The sequence below is a fragment of the Capsicum annuum genome, chromosome 8, assembly GCF_002878395.1.
Source record: "Capsicum annuum cultivar UCD-10X-F1 chromosome 8, UCD10Xv1.1, whole genome shotgun sequence".
NCBI lineage: Eukaryota > Viridiplantae > Streptophyta > Magnoliopsida > Solanales > Solanaceae > Capsicum > Capsicum annuum.
Genome location: NC_061118.1, coordinates 6,709,096 through 6,735,539, shown reverse-complemented (window position 1 = coordinate 6,735,539; position 26,444 = coordinate 6,709,096). Strand labels below are relative to the sequence as shown.

The window sequence follows — 26,444 nt, the reverse complement described above, 5'->3', positions numbered from 1 at the left end:
ATGTTGGATGATAGTACACCATCTTGTGGAAATTGTGTTGATCAACTTATGTGCGTAATTGGTCCACCACTTGAGGGTGTGTTTAATGTGATTAGGGAACCTCAAGTGAGTGATGAAATTGAGAATGTTGGTCAAGAAAATGGGAATGACCCTTTAAGGTTGTCTTTTAGTGAAGATCCTAATGCTTGCTTGGCTCATAGGGATAATCAAGTGCTTGAAAAATCTTTGATACTTGAGAATGGTCTTTTAAAGGATGGACTTGCATGCTCTACATCTTCTTCATGGATATATCCTTCTCTCTTTGAGAACAATATCTTGTTTGAAGATGATGAGCTCACTCCTAGTGAATTACCTAGTGGTGTGGATAGCATTGTTGATATAGCTCATCTTGAGGGTTATATTTCATATGACAATCCATTATGGTGTGACAACATTCCTCCTAAAGATGGAAATCTCTTCTTGGAAGATGAGAGTACTCTTAAGGGAAAGGAATGTGATGTCTTGGAAAGGAATAATCAATTGGGTGATGATAACTTTGATTTGCTTGAATCCTTAAGAAACCCAATAAGTGATTGTTCCTTAGAAAATGATTATGGATATGATCCTTTATATAACACCCCACCTTTGTTTGATACTTATAAGGATGAATTGCTTACTTCTTATGAAGGCCCAAGTAATAATCCCTTTGATATTGGTGGTGGTATGTGTCTACTTGAGGATTCTCCATTGAAAGAGAAAGTATCAGTTGTTTGGAAATTGATTATTCTTCTACTTTATGTGACCTTATTGTTGAGAATACTCATGGTGATGATTTTGAATCTAATAGTGAGTACGTGCATGAGGGCACTTTAGTTGAAGCTGACTTGAGTGATACCTTTCTCTACTCTTCCTTTGCTTTTGATGATGTTTATGCTAATGAGGAGAGTATATCTTTTAGTTTGGGTGAAACTAGTGGGGGAAAAGAGTGTTGTCTAGACTCGTGTCTATGACCACTCTTTCCATTTGACCCCAATGCCAAATTTGGATATGGTGATTATGGTACACCCAACTTATTGCTTGGTCCACATGACAAGCAAAGTTTGAATGAGGGTATTGGTATCCTTCCCTATGATGAGAAGTCTTTCTCGGGGATTCACAATCCACTTGAGGAACCAACATTGCGTAAGGGAAATAACTCCAACCAAGATGAAGGGTTTTTAAAGAAGGGGAGCCATGAAAAGGTCCAAGAGAGTTCACCAAGAGAGTTCACCATTGTGTGTTTCCCTTCTTGACCAAGGTTTCACCATTTGTAGGTCAAGCAGAGAGTCTTCTATTGAAACTACTTTGGATGAACTCCATTCATGTGATACCTTTCCCATTATGTGAGTAGAGATGATGACCTCCTTCTCAAAGGTGGTATCATTCTTGAGAACCCGAGGGCAAATGTGTCATTGTCTCCTTTGGGTGTTGCTTGTAACTTTGCATCCTTGTTTGACACACTTGTGCTTAAGTTGCATGAACCCCAACTTGTGGATGCCAAGTTGATGATTTACTTGAAAGGTTGAAGTCATATGTGCTTAAATGTTTTGATTCCATCCCTGTGTGCCTTATCTGCTATATCATTTGAGCCAAATGGCAATTTATAGATGATAGCGCCTTGGATGATGCCTTTATACTTGATTCCTTCCTATACTACCTCTTTGTCTATGATGACATCCATGCTAGTTTTGGATTTGTTTTATGTGGAGGTAGAAAATTTGTTGGTTGGTCCCCTTGTTTGAGTGACATTGCTTTATGCATCTTGTGGACTTTAATACTAATTGAGGCACCACTCTTGATGTGGTCTCTTGAGGTGATGAAACTTTTGTGTCTTATGGATCCAAAGGTGAAGGTAACCTTACCTTTTGGATTTAGTGATGCCATTATGACCATTGTGGTTTCCTTACCTCTTGGTGATTCCCATAGCCACCTTCTTTGTGCGGTTTTTCAATAAGTTTTTAATGATTAAAACGAAGGATCCTTGGTTATATCGTAAGTGTGTGCAACCTTGGCATGATGAAATTATGGCTTATGCTAACCCTAATCCTCATGCCATGAGGAATTTGTGTTCGTTTGTCCTTCTTTTGATTTTGCAAGGTTTGGATTCGAGGTCGAATCTTTTTTAAGAAGGGGAGGATGATACAAGTCAAATGGGCGTCAACTCTTTTGATCATACAACTCGAGGCCAACATGAGGAGGTCCAAGCCATGATCGCCCTAAGGATCCAAGCATGTGCTTGGAGACTTTTCTTTGAGCTCTTAATAAAGAAATGTCGTGTTTGGAAGATAGCTTGGAGCCAAGGAAAGCCATGACGCAGGAATAAAGAGAGCCTTTGTGGTTATTTTTGAAATAGCCACTTTTGGGCTATTTTTGTAATAGGCTAGTTGTGCAAAGGCAACTACTATAAATAAGTGCCTTAGACATTTCATTAGTTAGTTTTTGTTGATTAATTTACATGATGTATTCATGAGAACTCCATGGGAGTGTTTTGAGTGCTTGGAAAAGCATATGTTGAACCTTGTTTAGAAACGTTGGTTGTAAGGAGGATTTAATTCCCTTTGCAGTCACGTAAGAGCTAGGTGCTCAATAAAAGAGGTCTTTGGGTTTGATACACCCTTTGGTTGCCCTTTTGTTATCTTTTTGTGTCTATCTTTCTATCATCTATCCTTTTATCCTTTTACTTCTTGTATTTTCAATTTCGCCTATTCATTAGTGTTTGTGTTTGCTTCTCGTCTTCGTAGATTGCTCTTGTATCATCGTGTCTTTGGGAGAACATGTTTTGTTCATAGCTTAGCTCACGAAAAAGATAAATTAGCCCCTCGTGCTCTCAAATGTGTCTTCCTTTGTTATTTTTGAGTTTAAAAAGGGTATCGGTGCTATTCACCTAATCATGGTTGCTACTGCAGACTTGCCTCCTCCTAGCCAATCAGTTACACTTCGAAAATGTACACAATCCACTCGTAACGCTAACCCACGTTATACTTTCTTGAGTTATGATCATCTATCATCATTATTGTCCTCTTTTTCCATCCCCAAGACTACAGGTGAAGCATTTCCCATTCAGGATGGAAGCATGCTATGGTCGATGAGATGTCTTCTTTACATACGAGTGGAACTTGGGAGCTTGTTTCCTTTTTGCAGGTAAATCTATTGTTGGTTGCTGATGGGTTTATGCAGTCAAAGTTGGTCTAGATGGTTAGGTCGGTCGGCTTAAGGCTCGCCTCGTTTCCAAAGGATATACACAGATATTTGGGCTTGATTATAGTGACACTTTCTCTCCCGTGACTAAAATAGCATCTGTCTGTCTTTTTCTATCTATGGTTGCCGTTCGTCTTTGGCCTCTTTATCAGTTGGATATTAAGAATGCTTTTCTGCATGGAGATCTTGAGGAAAAAGTCTATATGGAGCAACCACCTGGTTTTGTTGCTCAGGTAGTGTCTAGTAGCCCCGTATGTCGATTGCGCAGGCTAATCTATGGTCTGAAACAATCTCCTTGAGCTTGGTTTGGGAAGTTTAGCTTAATAATTCAGGAGTTTGGCATGATTCGTAGTGGAGTTGATCACTCAGTGTTTTAGCGGCATTTTGAATCAAATTTGTGTATTTATTTGATGGTTTATGTTGATGATATCATTATCACCAACAATGATCAAGATAGTATCACTAATTTGAAGCAACATCCATTTTGGCAATTTCCAGATTAAAGATCTCGGCAGACTGAAATATTTTCTAGGTATTGAGGTTGCTCAGTCTAGATCAGGTATTGTTATTTCTCAATGCAAGTATGCCTTAAACATTCTTGAGGAGAAGGCAATGATGGGATATAGACCCATTGACACTCCTATGGATCAAATGCTAAACTTTTGCCAGGACGGGAAGCCACTCAGTGATCCTGGAAGGTATAGGCGGTTGGTTGGAAAGTTGAATTATCTCACAATGATTAGACCTGACGTATCTTTTCCTGTGAGTATTGTGACTCAGTTTATGACTTTCCTATGTGATGGTTATTGGGATGCAGTTCGTATTATGCGATATATAAAGTCATCTCAAGGTAAAGGACTACTCTTCGAAGATTGAGGCCATGGGCATATCATTGGATATACAGATGCTGATTTGGCAGGATCACCCTCTGATAGAAGTTCTACATCCGGATATTGTGTTTTAGTAGGAGGTAATTTGGTGTCTTAGAAGAGTAAGAAACAAGAGTGTGGTTGCTCGGTCTAGTGCGGAAGCAGAATATTGAGCAATGGTTGTGGCAACTTGTGAGCTAGTCTTGATCAAACAAGCTGAGAGAACGAAAATTTGGAGAAACTGGTAAAATGGAACTTGTGTGTGTGATAATTAAACAACCCTTCATATCACATCAAATTTAGTGTTTCATGAGAGGACTAAGCACATAGAGATTGATTGCCACTTTGTCAGAGAAAAGATACTCTTAGGAGATATTGTTACTGTAAATAATGAATCTTGGGCTTAACTCAACCTCACATGAGGGGAGGATTGCCGAAGTCCCTATAAGGAGACCAATTACCCATCTCTTTTCCGATTTGAGATACTTAAACACTCCCCCGCACGCTTAGGTTTCGTTAACTGGAGCGTGGACAATATAATATAGAGGCCCAACATCGGTAAATAAAGATTGGGATGAGTCTGGCTCTGATACCATCGGAAAGAAGTATGGTAGCCTAACTTTTGCTAACATGATCCTTGGCTAGACGGACCGTCATATATGGGTTATAGCCGCTTGTCGCCTACGAAAACTCTTTGATTCTCTATCAAGATCACAGAGACTTTGCTACCATATAAAGAATGGATCTTGGGCCTAACTCAACCTCAAAAGCTAGCTCATGAGGGGAGGATTGCCCAAGTCCATATAAGGATATCAATTACCCATTCCTTTTTTGATGTGGGATACTTAACAACTACAAAATTTGTGAAGTCAAGTGGTCAACTTGCGGATATCTTCACCAAGTTCCTCACCAGTCCTCGTTTTAATTGCATTTGTAACAAGCTTGGTACACATGACTTGTATAACCAACTTGAGGGGGAGTTTTAGAATATGAGTAGAAATAGGAATAATATATAGACTCCTACTTGGAAAAGGATTATAAAATAGTGTCTACGAATAGAGTCTCAATGTAATTACGTAGACACAATTCAATAATATTTTTTTTTACCATTATTTCTCACAACATGTGTTTTAAATTACAGGTGAAAAAACATTCTGGTGTTAGTTTAGCAATTGGAGTATCCACCATGCTCACCTTGCTGGTTATTGTGGTGAGGAGTTATGTTGCAAAGAGGTCAAGACGCAATCGCCCTGGTTCTGTTGCTGATCTTGTCAGGCGTGGCCAGTTAAGATCCGATAGAAGAGGCATGTATGGATCATTAACCCTTTGGATTGCGTGTCTATGATGTATTTCTTATGCTGTTAGATTCATCTCTTTTCAGGATGTAGATTTTACTCATATGATTGATCATATGCTGCTGAGATGATATTTTTTGACATTTGGTGCTTGCATAGTTTTTAAGTGCTGTAATGTGTGCTTTTCCTTATTGATTTGTCTTAAAATTCAGATTGAATCCTCTTAAATATGACGACCCATTCAATAATCCATTAGTGAAAGTCAGCAAGAGCAATTCAACTGTAGAGATGTGTGGGCAAGTGTACCGTTTGGCACCAGTAACTCTTACCAAGGAGCAACAAGCTGTCCATCAGAAGCGGAGGTCACGTGCATATCAGTGGAAGAGACCAACGTTGTTTCTTAGAGAAGGTGAATCAGTGCCTCCTGATGTGGATCCTGACACTATCAGGTGGATTCCTGCAAATCATCCTTTTGCTACTACTGCAAGTGAAATTGATGAGGATCTGGCACAAACTAATGTTTACCAGAAGCATGGTGTTCCATTCCGCATTCAGGCAGAACATGAAGCTCTGCAGAGAAAGCTTGACGCACTCCAAAGTGTAAGCATTCATTGCCCCTAATATTAGCTTATAGATATGGTAAAGTGCACGACATGATTCTTGCAGTTAAAATCTTTACATCTCCAGGCTGGTTACCACCTGGTTACCACCTGGTTACCACTGATACCACCTTACACTTCCTGGTTTCATTAGCATGTTGGATGCAGTTTCGTAACAGCATATGCCATTGCAATTTACACTGTTGCATTATCATTTGTCAAATTGCAATACCAATTATATTCGCGCAAATGTAGTCTGATTTGTAGCTAAACTGCAAGATTCTCCAGGTTTCTTGCGTTAAACCCTAGGGGGAAGTTCAAATAATGCCCGACTTCTTTTTCCTTTTATTTTAAATGATAAACTGCAATATGGCTGGCGAAAAATTAATAGATATCTAAATGCTATATTCTAAGATTGTAGTAAGAAGGGAAAATAATAGACAGGACATAACTTCTTACCTCGATTAAATGGAAAGAGACGTAACTTGCAGAGTGCCCTGCACATTTAGTGAAATGTCCCTAAACATCGCAGTTATACATAGTTGTAATAGCAGCGGAACACCCCATTTTTGCATCACGGTTAATATCTATTTTGATATGGTAGTTCATAGTGCTTCGAGGGTATTTGGTTCATTGGTTTTCCGTAAATATGAATTTTTTTATAGGTTGATATACTTGTGCGTATATAGGGAGCGCAAAAGAAGCGCTAAAGAATTTGAAAACAGTAGTTGCAAAACAAAGTGAAAAATTGATTGTCTTGGAACACTAATTGAATCATGTTTGAGTTCTAACTAGTTTCGATGAACATGCGTTGCATGATAATAAGTATCGCGTAGTGTTCGTGTCAATTATTTATATGTTGTCACACCAAATTTAATTTATTTTAAAAAATAGGCATAATACTTGAATTCAATGGACATTATCTGAACCTGCAAATGATCAATTTAGTCAAGTTAGCATACAATACCTTTTTTTGGTCATGAAGATTAAACTTCTATTGATTTTAAATGAGAGGTACAAGGGAGGCAGTAGCTGCCATATTGGAGTACATATTGTTTGTATCAGTAGCTGTACTATTGCTAGCATTACAAACATTCCTATTAGTAGTAGTTTTTGTAGTAGCTAGTGATGGGTGGTTACAAAAAAAAATGAGTAATTTTACTGGAGACACCTTCCTGATCTGCTTCTATTAGATCCTTAACAAAAGGAGGAGGTTGCTGTAGAAGGTTGGTGCTGCTTCCACTGATTGAGTTTTCCTAAGACTTCTTATACTTTAGTTTGTTTGGATCTTGTTTTATCTTTGTTTTATAAATAAAACATGGCCTGTTGGATTCAAAAAACTGGTGTACTTTTAATGAGGATTGGCAATAGTGAATAATAAATAGTAACAAATAGTTAGAATGTCTAACTGATAGTAACAAAGAGTTAAAGGATCTGACCATCATGTGATATGTTCAAGTTACCAAGATAACCTGTTTCAAAGAGTAGATTATTTGCAATTTCTGCCTTGTAATGTATACCTTGTTACCAAAAGCAAAATAGGTCCAAATATGTACTTCATGTTTACTTCGAAGTTCAAACTGATAAATTTGAAGATCAATAATATGTACTCAAGTTAACTATAGTTGAAGCACTATTATTGGGTACTAATTGGTATCTATTAAAGTTACTTGAATGTTTGTAGTAATATTGAGATTTTGTAAGCAAATCATTTTTATTTGTAGAGGGTAAACTCCTCATAGTTAGTCAATTACGCATTAGGTGCAGGTATCAACTTGCTATTTGTAGCGGATTGACTTTATAGAAAAATATTTTCTGAAAATCAAATCAAATTAAACCAAGCAAAAGCCAAAAACTTATAAGTATGGTTGATTTTTATTATATGGAATATTAAAACATCAAAATCATAGGCTAAAGCAAGACAACTCGGTTGATAGGTTAACAGAGACCTCTAATCATAAAGAATTAAGTTGAAAATAAAAAGTATAATAATCTATTTGCACGGAAAGTTTGTCAAATTTTGTTATCTGTTATAAAACAATAAAGAATAAAGAAGAATAGAGAGAGTGATTGTTATTTCTTTTGAGGGATGGTTTACAATGAAGGAAGCCCTTCTATTTATAGGGGAAAGTTACTCTTAGTTTCCGGGTAAAAGACATATACTTCAAATTCTAATAGATATCGAGTAGATCTTGATAGATCTTGACAGATATTCACTACAACTCATATACATTAATATCATAACACTCCTTCCTTGAATGTCTAACAATACGCATATAGACTGCCTTATTAAAAACCTTACAAGGAAAATCCAGTGGGACAAAACCTCGTAAGGAAAAAAGAGTACTACGCGTATTAACTCCCCCTAATAAGAACATCCTTGAATCTTTGCATTTCGATCTTGTGCACCATCTTCTTGAAAGTTGCAGTTGGAAGAGACTTGGTGAATAAATCAGCCACATTGTCACTTGAACGAATCTGTTATACATTAATATCACCATTTTTTTGGAGCTCATATGTATAGAAGAGCTTTGGCGAAATGTGCTTCGTTTTATCTCTTTTTATGAATCCTCCTTTAAGTTGTGCTATACATGTTGCATTATCTTCATATAAAATCGTACGTACTTTGTCATATTTCAAGCCACATTTTTCTCAAATGAGATGTATTGTGGACCTCAACCACACTCACTCTCGGCTTACTTCATGAATAGCTATAATCTCAGCATGGTTCGATGAAGTGGCTACGATAGACTGTTTTGTTGATCTCCAAGATATGACAGTACCTCCACGTATGAACACGTAGCCTGTTGAGATCGAGCTTTATGCGGGTCAGATAAGTACCCATCATCAGCATAGCCAACAAGATCGGAACTGCAATCTTTAGAATAAAATAAGCCCATATCGGTAGTCCCTTTTAGATACCATAATATGTGTTTGATCCCATTCCAATGTCTCTTAGTAGGAGCAGAACTATACCTTGCTAACAAATTAACTGAAAAGGCTGTATCAGGCCTTGTAGTATTTGCAAGATATATTAGTGCACCAATTGCACTAAGATATGACATTTCAGGACCAAGGAGTTCCTCATTCTTTTCTTGAGGTCGGAATAGATCTTTATTCACATCAAGTGATCGAACAACCATCGGAGTACTTAATGAATGTGCTCCATTCATATAAAATCGTTTCAACACCTTTTCTGTGTAGGCAGATTGATGGCCAAAGATACCGTTTGTCAAATGCTTAATTTGCAAACTTAACTTTGTCTTTCCGAGATATTTCAGCTCAAATTCTTTCTTTAGGTAATCAATTGCCTTTTGAAGCCCTATTGAAGTTCCAATAAGGTTTATGTCATCGACATAGACAACAAGTATAACAAACTCCGACGTTGTTTTCTTTATGAAAACACATGGGCAAATTTCATTATTCGTATAACCTTCCTTAGATAAATATTCACTAAGACGGTTATACCACATGCGTTCAGATTGCTTCAAACCATACAATGATCTTTGCAATCTAATGGAATACATTTCATGAGGCTTTGAACTATATGCTTTCGGCATTTTAAATCCTTTGGGAATTTTCATGTATATCTCATTATCAAGTGATCCATATAGATAGGTTGTTACTGCATCCATCAAATGCATTTCAAGTTTCTCATGCACAGTGAAACTAATAAGATAACGCAATGTTATTGCATCCATAACTGGTGAATATGTCTCGTCATAATTGATACAGGCCGTTGTGAAAATTCTTGTGCAACAAGGCGTGCTTTATACCTTTGTATTTCATTTTTCTCATTTCTTTTTCGCACAAAGACCTATTTATAGCCAAAAGGCTTAACATCATTAGGTGTTTGAGCTATAGGTCCAAAAACTTCACGTTTGACAATTGAATTCAATTCAGATTGAATTGCTTCTTGCCATTTTGGCCAGTCATTTCTTTGTTGACATTCTGTAACAGATCGAGGTTCAAAATCCTCACTATCTTGCATGATTTTTGTTGCAACATTATATGTAAAGACATAATCCACTACTATTTCAGATAGATTCAAATTAGTTTCAACATCACTTGAATTTATAGATAGTTCCTCATTTTCTTGAGTCTCAGGCTCATTAATTCCTTTAGGAATATTAACATTGCTCAAATCTTGAACTTCCATATGAGGATCTTTCGTAGTGTCATCTTGATCATTTGTTTTTCTTTTTCTAGGATTTTGATCCTTAGAACCTAATGATCTATCACGCTTCAAGTGTGCTTTAGATTCATTAGCTATGACACTAGTGGATGGCCCTTTAGGAAAATCAATTCGAATTGGGACATTCTCTGTAGGAATATGTGATTTAGTGATCCTTTTCAAATCTGTAAATGCGTCTGGCATTTGATTTGCAATTTTCTGCAGATGAATAATCTTTTGTACTTCTTGTTCACAAATAGAAGCACGTGGATCAAGATGAGATAATGATGAGTTTTTCCACAAATTTTCTCTTTTGATGTCACTATTTTTTCCCCCTAATTTTGAAAAAACTATCTCATCAAACCGACAATCTGCAAATCGAGCAGTGAACATGTCTCCCGTTAATGGTTCAAGATAGCGAATAATGGAGGGTGATTCAAACCCAACATAAATTCCTAACCTTCTTTGGGGCCCATCTTAGTGCGATTTGGTGGTGCTATAGGCACATATACACCGCATCCAAAGATTCTCAAATGAGATATATTAGGATCTTGGCCCAAAATCAATTGCAATGGAGAAAATTTATGATAATTTGTTGGTTTAAGACGAACAAGTGTTGCAGCATGCAAAATTGCATGACCCCAAATAGAAGTGGGCAACTTAGTTTTCATAAGCAATGGACTTGCTATCAATTGCAGACGTTTAATTAATGACTCGGCAAGGCCATTTTGAGTGTGAACATGGGGTACAAGATGTTCCACTCTTATCCCAATCGATAAGCAATAGTCATTAAATGCTTGAGATGAAAATTCTGCAGTATTATCAAGGAGAATAGACTTAATTTGATTATCGGGAAACTGTGCCCGTAATCGTATTATTTTTCCAACAATTTTGCAAATGCCAAGTTGCGATATGACAATAGGCACACATGAGACCATCTAGACGAAGCATCTATTAGGACCATAAAGTATCTAAACGATCCACTAGGTGGGTGAATGGGTCCATAAATATTCCCATGTATGCGTTTCAAGAACGCGGGGAATTCAATCCCAACTTTTGTTGGTGATGGCCTCACAATCAGCTTGCCTTTATAACAAGCATTGCATGAAAATTCAGCATTCGAAAGAACCTTCAAGTTCTTTAATGGGTGCCTATTTAAATTTTCTATGATTCGTCTCATCATTATAGATCTAGGATATCCCAAACGATCATGCCAAAGTACGAAAGTATTGGAATTAGTAAACTTCCGTTTTACTATAGAATGTGCCTCAATTGCACAAATCTTTGTCCAGTACAGGCCAGAAGATAAAACAGGTAACTTTTCTATAACACATGTCTGCCCAGAGATATTCTTTGTGATACCAAGATATTCAAGATTCATTTCATCAATTGTCTTGATATGATAATTATTTTTATGGATATCTTTAAAATTCATTAAGTTTCTCCGAGACTTAGGAGAAAACATAACATTATTTATGATGAGTTTAGTTTCCTTGGGCAAGATTATGGCTTTTTCGAAGCCTTTAATCAAATTAGCACTACTAGAAATTGTAGTAAAATTAATCTTGCCCATGTTTAGATGAGAGAAATATTTCTTGTCCTTGAATATCGTTTGTGTAGTGCCAGAATCAATCAAACAAATATCTTCATAATTGGACAACTTACTTTGAAAATTATCCATATCTTCAAATAAGAATATACACAAAATAAAACAAATATATCTTTGCACAAAGTGAAAATCATTAATAATTATTAATTATCTTTTATTAAGTAATTAGTTACGTAATAGACGTAGTATTTTACAATGACAGTAAATATAGTTAGTTAAATCCATAATGATAATAATAATAAAATGAAATAATAATAACTAAAAAAATGAAAGCAGAGAACATTTTATCTAAATATTATAATATGTGTCCTTATTCGTGTAACTGATATGCTAGTTAATTGTACAAATGTCTAAGATCACAGAGGTAAAAGGGAATTTACAGAAAGGCATCTTGAAGACTAATTTGCTAAAAAAAATGATCACTTTATCAGATCAGTTCTTTTTCTCATCACCAAAAACACTTAGAATTAAGGACGCCCAAGATAATCTAAACCCAATGCAAGGATATTTGACCCAACAAGCAAAAATATATATTATTAGGATTAGAAATGTCATATGTTAATCTTGAACATATTTTACTTGACGGTGGTGGCGCCGGCAGCACCATCATTATTACAGCTACTAATATTAATATCATTGTTGTTGTTAGGCGTCTTTGAAGATGAATATTAATTGTACCGTTGTTTTCTTTCCCCTTTTTTTTTTCAATAAATAATGGTAAAATTGAAATTCAATTCAATTCAATAATGGACAACAATAATATAATTAAACTAATCAATACTAATAAAAAACTAATACTCATGCAAACAACTACTTTTACATGATTTTTTTATTTATTAACTCTTATCAACAATAAAAAAAAATTAAAATCATTCATTCTTCCATGTTTACGGAACCATCACCAATCAAGTGATCAATCTTTCCTTCAGGGTGCTCGAAAAAATCTGCTACATCCAAGCTTATGATGTCAACATCGTTTTCAGAGAGAAAGTTAGCCTCGGGATTTCTCTCTTCTTTAGTGATGCTTGATAAAGATCAACCAAGTGCTTGAGAGCACGACAATCACGTGAAGAATGTCCTTTTCCATCATATCGGAAACAAGTAATTGCTTCACGTTTCTCATTCTTTTTCTTTTTGTTCGATGAATGATTAACACCCGGAATAGGTTTTCTTTCTTGGTCACCACGACCACGATCACGATCACATCCACAACCACATCCACGACCACGTCCAGGGCCGCGACTTTTTCCATGCCTAGCATGGTGAGCATGCACATCATTCACCTCAGGGAATGGTGCAGATCCAGTAGGTCGATTCTCGTGATTTTTCATCGACAAATCATTATTTTGTTCAGCCACAAAGAGATGAGAACTCAGTTTAGTATATTTCTTGACGTGTTATAAAACAATAAAAAAGAAAAGTAGAGAGAATAGAGAGAGTAATTGTTATTTCTCTTGAGGATGATTTACAGTGAAGGAAACCCTTTTATTTATAGGAAAAATTTACTCATAGTATCTGAGTAAAAGACAGATACTTCAAATCCCAATAGATATCAAGTAGATCTTGATAGATCTTGATAGACATTCACTGCAACTCATATACATTAATATCATAACATTATGTTCTTTTTAAAACAGTACAAAAGCTTAAACTTAATAGTGTTTCTTTTTTTCTTTTTGTAGAAGTGTTTGGCTCCCGTATCAAATTAAATTGGGAATACATAGCTCAAATAGACAACGAAAAAGAAAAGGAGATCAATTTATTCAAATTACTATGAAAAATTGGTATGTTCATAAAACATAAAGAGATAGAATTAGAGCTTATTACACTCGTTAAATTCCTATCTAATTAATGAAATTGTTAATGAGTTAAGCTCCTAGATATTAGGCGCATATCTAGTCTTAAGATTTGCGATTTACGACGAATAAATTAATATGCAAAAAGAATATGGTGAGACATTGTCATTTATTGTATTGAATGCAAAAAAAATCACAACCAATGCACAATACATTTTGTCGTGTGCTATTTCATCCTCATTCTTCAAATTTGAATTTTTACTAATTTGACTCTTAATATTATATTATTATCTACTATGTCCTATTTTTTGCTTGGTTTCACCGTCAATGTTCTTTTTACCAAATCAAATTAATATACAACAATATACCCAGCGTAGTACACGAAGTGGGGCTTGGGGAGGATAGAGTGTACGTAGATCTTAGCCCCACCCTATGAAAACAAATTAATATAACTTTAGGAATTTTGTCATCTTGACAAATAATTTTACTTGTATGATGAGTTTTGAAAAGAATTGGTTGAATTCCTTAATATTAATTCAAGGATTTACTTATATTCATTCAATATTAAATGAAATAATTTAGTTTTGTTTATTCAAATCCCTATGATTAAATCATCCTAAGTTTTAAATATTTAGCTATAATTATAGCTTTATTCAATAAGCATTTTATTTTCAAATAGTGAAAAAATCATTTGTCAATTTTGGATCTTTGTATTGTAGAGTTATTAGTGTTTTTTATCCTTTCCAACCAAATCTCTCTCTCTCTAATATTTTTCCTAGTTAGTTATTATAATTGTAAATAATTTTCAATATTATTAAAAATCGCTAAAAACAAGAGTTTGAGGTGTTTTCAACAATGAATATTTGTTCAAGACTAATCTGGTATATTGGAGAAAAAGCTTAGCAGCAAGCTTGGTGTGAAGATGTTATAAATGTCGGGAATCCTTCTGTACAAAAGCAAAAAAAAGTAGGATTTCAGTAGTGAATAGTCCTAAACTTACAAGGATTTATGATGTTGTAACATTCTATCTTCACTAAGAAACACAACCGTGCTTCGCGCGGCAATAAGAAATTGAGTGAAATTACATTTTTAATAATAAAAAATTAAATTTAAACAAAAACAAATGAAAGTTCAAGAATACTTGAAAAAAAAAAGTAGTCCTCCATTTGATATATATATATATATCCGGGGGTCTATCGAAAACAGACTCTCTACTTCTTCGGAGGTAGCGGTATGGACTGCATACATCTTAACCTCCCCAGACTCCACTTTGTGGGAATACACTGGGTATGTTGTTGTTGTTGTTGTTTTATATATATATATATATGTATATATATAAGTAAATTTACATAAATGTAGAAGGAATATGTAAATTGAATCATAACCTCTCAAAATTCCTATTCGATTTTTTCATTCAAATTTTAATGTTTTGGGGAAGAAACAAAACTTAGTTAAGAGCCTTTGTCCGGTTGTTGACAGGGGGAGAAAGAGATACTATACTTCTAGTGCTTTATTGTTTCACTAGCTTTTGTGCAATATCTAAGTTTTATCAACCCATCTCTCTTGTTGCGATAAAAATATTAAAATTAGTGAGAAAATGAATACATGACACTAATCACCTAATTTCGTTGCTAATTCACTAATACCATCATAGTTTTTCAGGAAAAAAAATATTATATAGATCATCATTAATATTAATTTAAAATTTATAAGAGGAAAACTCATGAGAACTGAATGACATCAGAAAAAAGACGAACACATTTTTTTATGGACTTAAAGGGGATATCACGATTCAAGAGTGTGTTAGATATGGAAAAAAATGCTTTTTGCGAGAACTATAGATCAGTCAACAACTATTTATTTTATCATTTTCGTCCACTTTCAAAAAAATTCAGTTTGTATATTTTATGGAGCCAATGAAACAAATCAAAACTTCTTAAAACGAAAATTTTCTTCTCCTTTGATATATGAAAGATTGTCAAAACAATTACATTATTAAAATAACTCTTTGTAATGTATTTAAGTACATCCAAACTGTTTTAAAAAGCACTTTTCAAAAGTTTTATGTGAAATGATTTATTTAGTTTAAATAGGAAGAAAAGAATTTGTGCTTGAAAATAAAAAAAGGATGGCATTTTTGTTAGAATTAGTGGCGACTTTTAGATCTTTTTTTAAAAGGTAGAACATGAATGGAATAAAAAAGGAAAACACTAAAAAGGAAGAAAAAGAAAATAGACCAGGAGAGGTGTCACACCACACTGTATTGCATTTTGGATTATAACTCCTCTGTCTCAAGCATCTTTCTTTGATCGCATATTGGGTCTGCATTGATTATATGTTATTATTTGAAGTAATTAAATTTGTATAATAATTATAGGTACTAAATAAGGTAATGAACATTGAGTAGTTGCAAAAGATGAGTAATGTGCATTAAGAAATTTTAATGGCATCAATATTATTAAGTGTATTAATTTTAAATAATTGATAGTAGTTAAAGTTCTAGCTAGCTAGAGTAAGAAAAAAGAATTTTGCACCAAAAAGAATTAAAAAAAGAGACAACATGTATCAGATTAAGAACGTGACTTTTAGAATTGCTGTAACGTGTAATTTTAATATTTAAGACGTAAAGATGAATGAAATAAATTGATTTTAACCTCAATTTCTACAAATTATTTAGAAAATTATTTTTACATTAAAAATATTCAAATGTGAACATGTAAAAATATCCGTCCATAGACGTTGTGTCATCGATTCTCTCTCTCTTCAGTTGATACGATTTTACACATTTTTGTAATCATAAAATAGATACCGAAAATGTTGAGATTAATTAAAATGCGTTTTTCAAAAAAGAAAAGGCTCGAAACTATTTTTTTCTTTTGCAAGGTTTCATCCTTATGATGAAAGTGTTAGACATGACTCCAATCTGTATATATCTACTAAAATTATAATTAAATGGACTGTTGAAAATTCAACAAAAATTAAGAGAGATAAAAAAAAATTATAAACATAACACGTTTAACATAATAAAGAGAGTTAAAAGGAGTGACTTTTGACTATTTTTTACACATAAAATATAAATTAAGGCTAGCTTTTCTTAACCGAAAAATGTGTCGCATCACTTTTCATAAAAGCTAGCTTTGACATTTGATCTTAATGTACAATTTTTCGATAGCCTAAACTACCACATGAAAAATACTCCCTCAGTTTCATTTTAGCTGGCCTTCTTTCTAGAAATATTTGTTTCAGTTTAGTTGTTCCTTTGATGAAATCAAGAGGATTTTATTATGTTCTTCCAATATTACCTTCAACATTAAATAACTAAACAAAGTGCATTTACTCAAATTCATATTTTCAATGCATAATTAATAGGGTTATTTTAGTAAAATAAACCTCTATTAAATAATTTCTTAAGGGGTGTGTCGAGTCAATAAGGGCCAACTAAAATGAAACGGAGGGAGTAATAAGAAAGAAAAATTAGTGTTAGTCTAAAAGCTATGACTGAAGTAACACTAAGATGGAGTAGTATTTGAGTGATTAACTTAGATAGCAAGAGTAAAAGTAAAATAAATTTCTTTTTATTTTTTTCTAAAATCTCTCACCTTTTTGCTTCCATGGTGGATTTGAGTCCGCAACCTTAAAATTGAAGGTGAAAAATATTCACTATTCGAGAAAGTGAAATTCTATAGTTCTTTACACCAAATTGAGGTTCAATAATTAAATTGGTCCTTCCATGATTTTGTATATTGCTACTCATGATAAATTTCAATACAAATATAATGTAAAGCATAAAGCAAAACACCTTCAGACCTCTCGATTTCTAATAACTCCTATGCTATTATCAAACAAATACTAAGAAAATCTATATTGCTGGAGGCTTAGGGAAAGGGGATGACATATGTATATAGAGCATAAAATATTCTAAAGATTTTGGCTTACTTTGACCTTCCTTTAGTGTTGTTGATCATCTTTAATGTTAGGACTTGTTCCCATAAGAGTTTAAAAATTGCAATCATATAGTAGCGTATTTCATAACATTCTGGCAAAATTACAATGAGTAAACAGGTTGTTTCTGTCTTCATCCCGTGTTTTGCATAAAACACATCCTTTCTCTACTCGCACTCCCCACTTGCTCAATCTATCTGTTGTCATTAATTTATTTTGTCGTTAGAGCCACATGATATATTGCTTTAGGCCTGACAGGAGTACTACACATCAACATTTTTCATGGCATAAAGCTAACAATATTAGTACTCAATAATAAGAATGACAACTTCTTACCAGTTGTTCCTATGCCATACATTAAAGTATGTATAGTTGTTAATACATAAAAAGAAAGAAATGACCATAAAAAAAGGGCAGTCCGGTGCACTATAGACACCGCGATTTGTTAAGATTAGCAAATGATTGTAAATCTAAAATATCAAGCACAACTCAAATAATTTTAAACCAATTTAAGCTCAAGAAACTGAAAAAGAAAGATGCCTAATGCCCAAAAACACACATACTAAAAACTTACAACCTCAATTTTCTTCTTTTGCGTTCAATCATGGCTACAAAATTCAATATTATCCTCCGAGTAAATCACTGTACTTGTAAATACATGAAAAGAAAGAAATGATCATACCATCACAAATATATGAAAAGACACAAAACAAATTGTTAAGATTATCAAATGATTATAAATCTAAAATATCAAGTACAACTCAAATAATTTCAAATCAATTTAAGCTCAAAAAACAGAAAAAGAAAGATGTCTAATGCCCAAAAATACATATACTAAAATCTTACAACCTCAATTTTCTTCTTTTACGTCCAACCATGGCTACAAAATTCAATATTGTCCTCCAAATAAATCACTGTACATATATAGAGGTTGTTCAAGTCATAAAAATTAGATAAAGAAAGTTGAAAAGACATGTTACTTAAAGAGAATATTTAATAGAGAATGCAAATGGATGTAGGTTTTTTGTAACTCGTGAAATGTAATTAGATATAATGAATGCAATAGATCTTTTTATTTATCAAACAAATTGATAAAAGAAAAGAATGAAGGAAAAAATGTCAAAAAAAGGAGAAAAAAGATAAATGCCAATGGAGATCATAGAGTGGTGCCACATCACCTCCTCTATGTTTCTCCTTTATATATATATAGATTCTTGACATCCTGTAGATGACACCAAAAGCCATAAGCACTTTCATATATAAGCACTTTCATATAGTCCAGTATATTCCTTTTCTGAAACTGATACTGCAACATATTCTGTCTGTCTTTCCCTCAAAACACCTGGCATTTTGTTCTTTCCATGTACTCCAGCATATTCTGGCAGGGATGGTGCTCCAAATCTTCCTACGAGCTTTGTCAGTACCCCTAGAACTCCAACAGATTTGTAGGTCCTTACTTGTGGATGGCATAACCGTGCTTATCTTGAAGGGATTGGAAAACAGCGCCCACATCTGACCAGCCACTGGGCAGGACAAAAAAGATGGCTGGTGCACTCTACGTCACTGATACACATGAAGCACCTTCTCCATAACATAACTTCTCCTCCGTAGGTTAATATATTAGCCTACATGCATCATGAGCCTGCAACCACAAACTTTCTACGGCACTTTACACTCCGTGAGTTATTTGGTCAACTGGAAGAGCCATACCCCTCCCTCCCCCCCGAGTTAAGAAACTTATAGCATGCCTTTACAGCGAAGTTTCCGTTCTTCTGTCAATACCATGTATTGCAATCCTGGCTTTTTCATTGAGTCAGGTTTCTGAATCTTTCAAAAGTTGAGCAAGTCTGGGAACTTCCCAATTGAATCTAGTAGTTGAACTCCACCTCAGGATACTGCATTTCTCTTACATTGGAAATATCCCTCCCCTCTATTCATTTCTTGTTTGGGACTAAGGAGTAGTTGAAATACTTTTCTTTCTTCGTTCTTGTTTTTGGAAAAGTTAACTGAAACTTTATTCACATTAGCATCAACTAGATGATGTATCTACAGCAAAAAGGACAGCCTTTCTGCTGGAATTCCCTTCTTCTTTTCAGTTGGTTCAGATCAATACCCTCTTTTTTGGATACGGTTAATGACTTACTTCTCCTTCGGATCAAGAACATGTTCCATATTTCTCTTGCTGCTGTTCAGTGTAGGAACTTGTGGGTTGTGTCTTCCATATCCTTACAGCTCTTATAGCATCTGTTGCATATGTAAAACCTTTTCTTCACAATTCATGTTGTGTCAAGTGTGCATCATGTAAGGCTTGCACATTAAGAGCTTTGCTGGTGCTTGTCTTTCCAAACTGATGGCCAAGGTGTTTAGCTGTCTATTTCTTGTTGGCTTCTTTTCCTGAACTTTTATGTTCTCTCTTCACTAAATATCTCCCGTGCTATTGCCTCAAATAGTTGTCTTGCTTCTCACCTTCCCGTTCCACTTTTTCCAGCATCCATAACAGTGTGGTCAGATCATCTAGTTCATAGTTCTCACCTTCCCATTCCACTTTGTCCAGTTCACAGTTCTGCCATTGTTTCCGAATTTCAGATTCTGTTCCCATTGTTCCTGCACTGTGCAATAGTTTCAGCTTCTTGTTAGGAAATTGGTCTCTCAGAGGCCCGTGTCCCAACCATGTGTACTCCCAAAATCTCAGCTTCTTCCCATTTCTAAGTTCAAGGCTCATATTTAACCTGAGTTTCTTTCCATCACCCAATTAGAAGACCACATAGGTGGCTATAGAGTATAACTTGTCCACAGTTAATGTATTTTTCCATGTTATGCATCAATTGTTAATGGTATGTATTAATTTCTCCTTGTATACATTAGAATGTGTGTGCATGAATTATGCTGGATGTCACTTGCAGTCTGACCAATTTTAGGTTTCACTTTCTTCCCATAATTGGTTAATGGCATGAAAGCCCTTGATGTTATTGTTACAGGAGCAGAAACTTGGTAAACTAGTCATGGATCCTGGGGCTGCAAAAGATTTTGAGAGGCCTTTCAAAACACGATTGAAGACAGAGGAGCAGTTCGATCAAGGCCCAAATAACCGGCAAATGGGTTCCATATGTTCAGAATCAGAGGGTGCTTGTGATTCATTTGTCAGCAGTCATAGTTCTGAAGAAATGGAGAAACCTTAGGTTTGTTTCGTTAGTATTTTGTAAATTCTGTTAGAAATTGGGTAAGGGCCCAGTTTGAGTGAAGACGACCTGATAGTCATGTTTTCAGTTGACATTGCTGGGTTCCAACAGCATCAGAAATGAGACTGTAAATAGAAGTTTTTTCCTTTTCTGCCAAGTGTACCGAATGTCTACCTTTTGTTTCATTTCTAGACTTCAACATTGTGACGTTTGCCTATTCACTCGACTCAGCTTTGAGACATTTTCTGAAAAATGGGCATGTCACCATGAAATTGGTGCACATATTAGTAATGGGATAGTTTCAGAAACCTCCCCTCTGGCCTGTTTTAATAACACCAAGTTTCCTTGTGGTTTGAAATATTACACTTATCTCCCTTAGTTATATATATTAGAGCCGTCAATATGGGCGGGGCATGACCCAGCCTGTAATTTGATGGAGTTGGACTTTAGTTTTTGCAGTCCATTTAAGAATAGGACATTTTAGCCCGGTCTGGATAAGCCCGTGGACTGTGGGGCTTGAGTAATATGGGTTGGGCTAGCCCGTAAGTCAAATACATGAAATTATTTAGATTTCTTATAAGTATTTTTATTTGGTTTGAAGGATATTATGTCAAAAGTTATTTAATTTCGCTATTAGGAGTATTTTTTGGGGTGTTGGAGACTTGATTAACAAGTATTAACACTATGTAATATTATCTGGTAATATTTATGTTTATTAACATTCTAAAATTAAATTATAAAATATTATTTTTAAAAAGTGGGCTAGGCTGCAGGCCATGGGCTTGGTGTTTTTTGGCCCATCAAAATGATGGGCTATAGCCCGGCTTGGCCCTTCAAACTCAAAGTTCGTGTGGGCTGGGTTGGGCCGACCTATATTGACAGTTCTAATATATATATATATATATATATATATATATATATATATATTTTGGTAACTTGGGTTAAATGATGAAATTCTAAATTTTTTCAACATAAGCCTTTGTATCCTCAATTTTTAAGGGAAAAGGTATTGTTTTCACCCCAAATTATACCCGAAAAGTTGAAATCACACTTAAATTATACTAGTGGCCTATTACACACCTAAACTATAAAATAGTAATACTATTTTCACCTTAGAAGGTGATGTGGCAGAGAAGGTGTATTCACCTTCCTAAGGTGCGTGAGAGAAGAAAAAAAACCTTAAAATGGCAGCTTCCATACACGTCACTATTCATTTGTCATTATATCATTAAATAATACTAATATTCTTCTTAATTTATACAATTAGATTAATTATTTTTGCAATTGAAAAAATATTAATAAAATTAAATTTTCTTATTTATTATTTTAATATATGGGTCCCGCCTTCGATTGCTTCTTCTCCAACAAAATCATCATTAAAACACCACCACTAAATCATCAAATTCAAATCTTCACCACAATAATTTTAAAAATCCAAATTTCATTATCGGAATCACAATACAACCATTAATATAATAAAAATCACAAACAACCACCATAAAAATTCAATATCCACTACTAACATTGACATCAGAATCACAATATGTGCAATTAAATCTTAGCTTTAAATCGTCAATAAAATTGCCATCGAAATCACAATTGTCAATCCGACTGTGCATACCCGAAATCACAACACTCCATATTACAACATTTAATTCGTCAAATACTCCATTAATTGACGAATCTGAGAATACCCAAAGCCCAAAGTCTTCCAAGAAATCTATGGTGTGATTTGTTACACCATAGATTTATGAGAATACTATATCTTTCATCTCCAATCTATGGTGTGATTTTTAACTCGTCAAATCGTCCAATTTGAAAATACCTAGTTACCCACGCGTTTTCAGAAACCACATCTTTCATCTCCTTTTACTCAAAGTGAAAAAGGACGAGTTGTTGATGAAGAGAAGAAAGTGAGAAAGGAAGTGGATTTGAAGGGAAAGTGAAGTAGAGAATAAGTGAACAATTCAACAATTTCATATTTTTAATGGTGAATTGTTGAATATTTTCTTCCCTTGAAATTTTCTTGTTGAATTTGCCTGGTTATTTGAAGGGAAAGTGAAATAGAGTAAGAGTGAAGAAGAAGGAATCAAAATTTTCTTGTTGAAATTGCTTGGTTATTTGAAATGAAAATGAAGTAGAGAAAGAGTGAAGAAGAAAGAGTTGTTGAATTAATGTATTTTCTTGATTATTTATTTTTAATCACAAGGGTTATTTATTAATTAAATAGAAAAATTATATTAACACGTGTCATCAGCATAGGGGTAAGTGGAGTACACTCCACTCATTAAAACTGGGCATGGGTGTCGCGGGGAGGTAATAGTATCACTTTTTGATAGTTTAGGTGTGTAATAGGTCACTAGTATAGTTTAAGTGTGGTTTCGACTTTTTGGGTATAGTTTGGGGTGGAAACGATGCCTTTTCCCCAATTTTTAATAACAAAAATATAGCACTTCATCACGCGTCTGCTTCGTCATAGGGGCTGACGATATATTGAGACTATTTCTTAATTTTACGTCTTATATTTTATTTTTATTTTTATTTTGACTATGTTAATCCGTTGGCGTAATGTTTCATGCGCAAAGACGAAGGTCTTGCAATTAATCTGAAACCTCTATATACTAGTTCAACAGTACTAATTACATTTGAGATGGCAAAGAAATTTTGTTGCAAAAAAATGTATAAAATCAAAGAAGGGTATTTTTGTAAACAAACATTTCTTTTATAGAAATTATGTAAGATGTATTATTTCTTATACATCAAACCAAACAATGTATAAGAAATAATACATGCATAACTAATAAAAGTATAAGTAATACAAACATTACTAATGGAAGCATTACTAATACACTATATTTTGCATTGATCTTATACACTCTACCAAACGATCCCTTAGTTTTATATTTCATGTTTTATATTTCATTAGCTTAATTTATTTGGATTATTTTAACTTTGACAAAAATATTTATTAGGAGTTTATGTTATTAAATTAACATTATCAAATATTATGATTTCATAAATTGAAATAATTATTTTTAGTAAAATGATCAAGTTGTAAAATTAATAAGTGTGGATGTCCACTGCTCTACAAATTAGTCTCGCTACTTCATTACTTCCCTCCATTATGAAGATAATCTTCACCATTCATGATCATTATTCTTTAACATTACATCTCCATAACCTCCTCCATTATGTTAATGGTTAATGTCATGTTTATGATAACCTTTTGTATGCCTCTATATAACACTATGACTAGAGGTATAAGGTTTCATATTATATAGACTTGATATACTTGTACACTTGGACAATTAGAAGAATGAAAAGCTCTCATATATGGTTTTGTCTCCTTATTTTCTTGTTTACTTCTTTCATATTGCTACTCTTAGATTAATTTTAATATATTATCATCACGAAATCCAATAATTAAAGGTAAACTACATCAGGCAAATTAAGAAGTTGCATTAGTAGTAATAATTCATATAGTAGTATATTATTGTTAATATTGTTTCTAGTGAAGTAAGTTAGAACACAATTTGATTATACATCTCTACGAATTATACTTTAATTCTATATTTAGTTGGGATTAGATATCCATGCCCATTCACCTATCATGTGGATTGTTTACCATTAAATGAAATGCATCTATGGTTTGTCACATGCACTTTACTATCAACTTGCAATTTGATTCTTGTAAGGTTGTTTGCTCAAATTGTTAAATTGAGAGCGTGATTTCAAACTATAAAAGTTGATACTGTTGATTTGTTTAGCAAAATATTATGTCTCTAATTATAGCTGAACCATTGATCATGAGAACAAGACTTCCCAAAAGAAAATTTGATATGAGACAAATTTATTTAAATGTAGCAGCATTTGTATGCATCAAGCCAACAAGGTTTTCGTATATTATTGATTCAGGGTCAGGAGTCAAATAAACTTATCTAAAAATTTGAATGTACAATTTCTACCACACACAAAGATGGATCCCCAAATAAGGTTAGGGTGAGTGTTAGATTTCCTAACATTAGGAAGAGATATGATTAATAGCTAAAATTTATGGAATGAACTATATAGATCCTCATACAAAAAAGTGAACTTAAAGTCCAACAGATAAGTCATGATTTGCAAAATATTACAAGGTCATTATTAGACTGACCCTATGTATAATTCAACTGTAAATGCTCCAATGAAAAGTCCTTGAAGAGGAGAGTCAATGGCACGCTTGAAACGTGATAGCCCAATTGGTTTCAAATGTAAAATTCCTTAAAGAATATAAGCAAATGATCAAGATGGTCTTGATAATGAGGCAAGTGCTTTAAAAGAGCACAATGACATAACAATTCATAAAACCTTGACAAAGGTTCAAGTACCTGAAAATGATGAAATGAAGAGATCTCGATAAGTTATGTCTTAGCGGAATAACCGTTGATGGTATTTTTTGTATAATACAACGCTCACCATTATAAATGATATCGAGGATCTTGAATTTAAATTGTAGAATAGTGTGGATAGATAAAATACACTTTTCAAGCATATTATGTTTCACTTGAAAAGTGATATGTTTTGAACTTAGTCCATGGACTAAGGTATAATGCCAGTGGGATACACATTACTGATTGTGCAAAAAGTAAAATCGAAAGATATAATATACGACTTATGCCTTGAGGCATAAAGGTTATTCGCAAAGTTCTGGTATTATTATTTGGAGATGTGTTGTCCTATGGTGGATGCAATAAGGTTTATTTAAATTTGACAATATATGAAAATCTTGATTGTGTATAACGAATGAATGACATGTCTCACTAGACGATAAATGCAATAAGGAAAACCTTGAAGGATTTAAAAGAGACTCTATCCATTAAATATTTCAATGATTGCGAGATCGCTTATCATAAAGAAAGATCTATTTTGATCTCATAAAAATGATTAAAAAATACCATGTATTAGTGCGATTGGTGCATTTTTGTATTGTGCTATTTCTATACATGAGATAACAATTTTTTTTAATTAATGTGTAGAAAAGACATAATTTTACTTTTATATGAATGTGAGTGAAATCAAATATTATTGATAGGAATTTATTATTTCTAACAAATATTTTTAAAAGATTGTTGGTTATGCAAATGCAGGAAGAATATTTGATCTGCGATCAATTTTAATATCATGCAAATGAAAGAGTTCACAACCAATTGGTTGTTGCTATGAACAAGTTCAATGCGAAAATAGCTTCCGACAATGAGGTCACAAATTAACTAATTGTAAAGAATTTACTTGGATGGGTTCAAAAAATTAACATACCCAAGAAATAGGAAAATGACATATCAGGATGATTTCAAGAATGCAACATCTTCATGAATGTGATTTGATTATAAAGTCACAGTCACTATCAACACTTGAAAGCTGACATATAAGATTGTAATGCGTCGTCTTTGAGAAGTGAAGTAATATTTGCACCAGAGGGAGTCAAATACGCGCTGAACTCTTTTTTTCTTTACCTAGGTTTTGTCCCAATGGATTTTCCTAGAAAAGTTTTTAACGAGACAAAAGACAAATGCGTATTAAGATATGTGTTCTCTTTTTCCTTCACTAGAAATTTTTTTTCCACAAGATTTATTTTCCTAGTAAGGTTTTAATGAGACACATCATCTATGGACATTCAAGGGGGAGTGTTGTAAAATTAGTAAGTGTGGATGTCCACTACTCTAGAAATTACTCCTACTACTCCATTACTTCCCTCCATTATGAAGATAACCTCCACCATTCATGAC

The 26,444-nt window shown here is 33.9% G+C and overlaps 1 protein-coding gene across 1 annotated transcript in view; it reads left to right on the top strand.

The window, feature by feature from the left end:
• The window catches only part of LOC107838820 (protein MULTIPLE CHLOROPLAST DIVISION SITE 1), a 33,389-nt gene extending 12,553 nt beyond the window's left edge, over nucleotides 1-20,836 (top strand). The window contains exons 2-4 of the mRNA XM_016682039.2: nucleotides 5,227-5,393; nucleotides 5,593-5,980; nucleotides 20,479-20,836. Of these exons, the coding sequence (XP_016537525.1) occupies nucleotides 5,227-5,393; nucleotides 5,593-5,980; nucleotides 20,479-20,679 (756 nt within the window). The 3' untranslated portion in view covers nucleotides 20,680-20,836. The remainder of the gene's footprint in view (nucleotides 1-5,226; nucleotides 5,394-5,592; nucleotides 5,981-20,478) is intronic.
• Nucleotides 20,837-26,444: the final 5,608 nt, after the last annotated feature.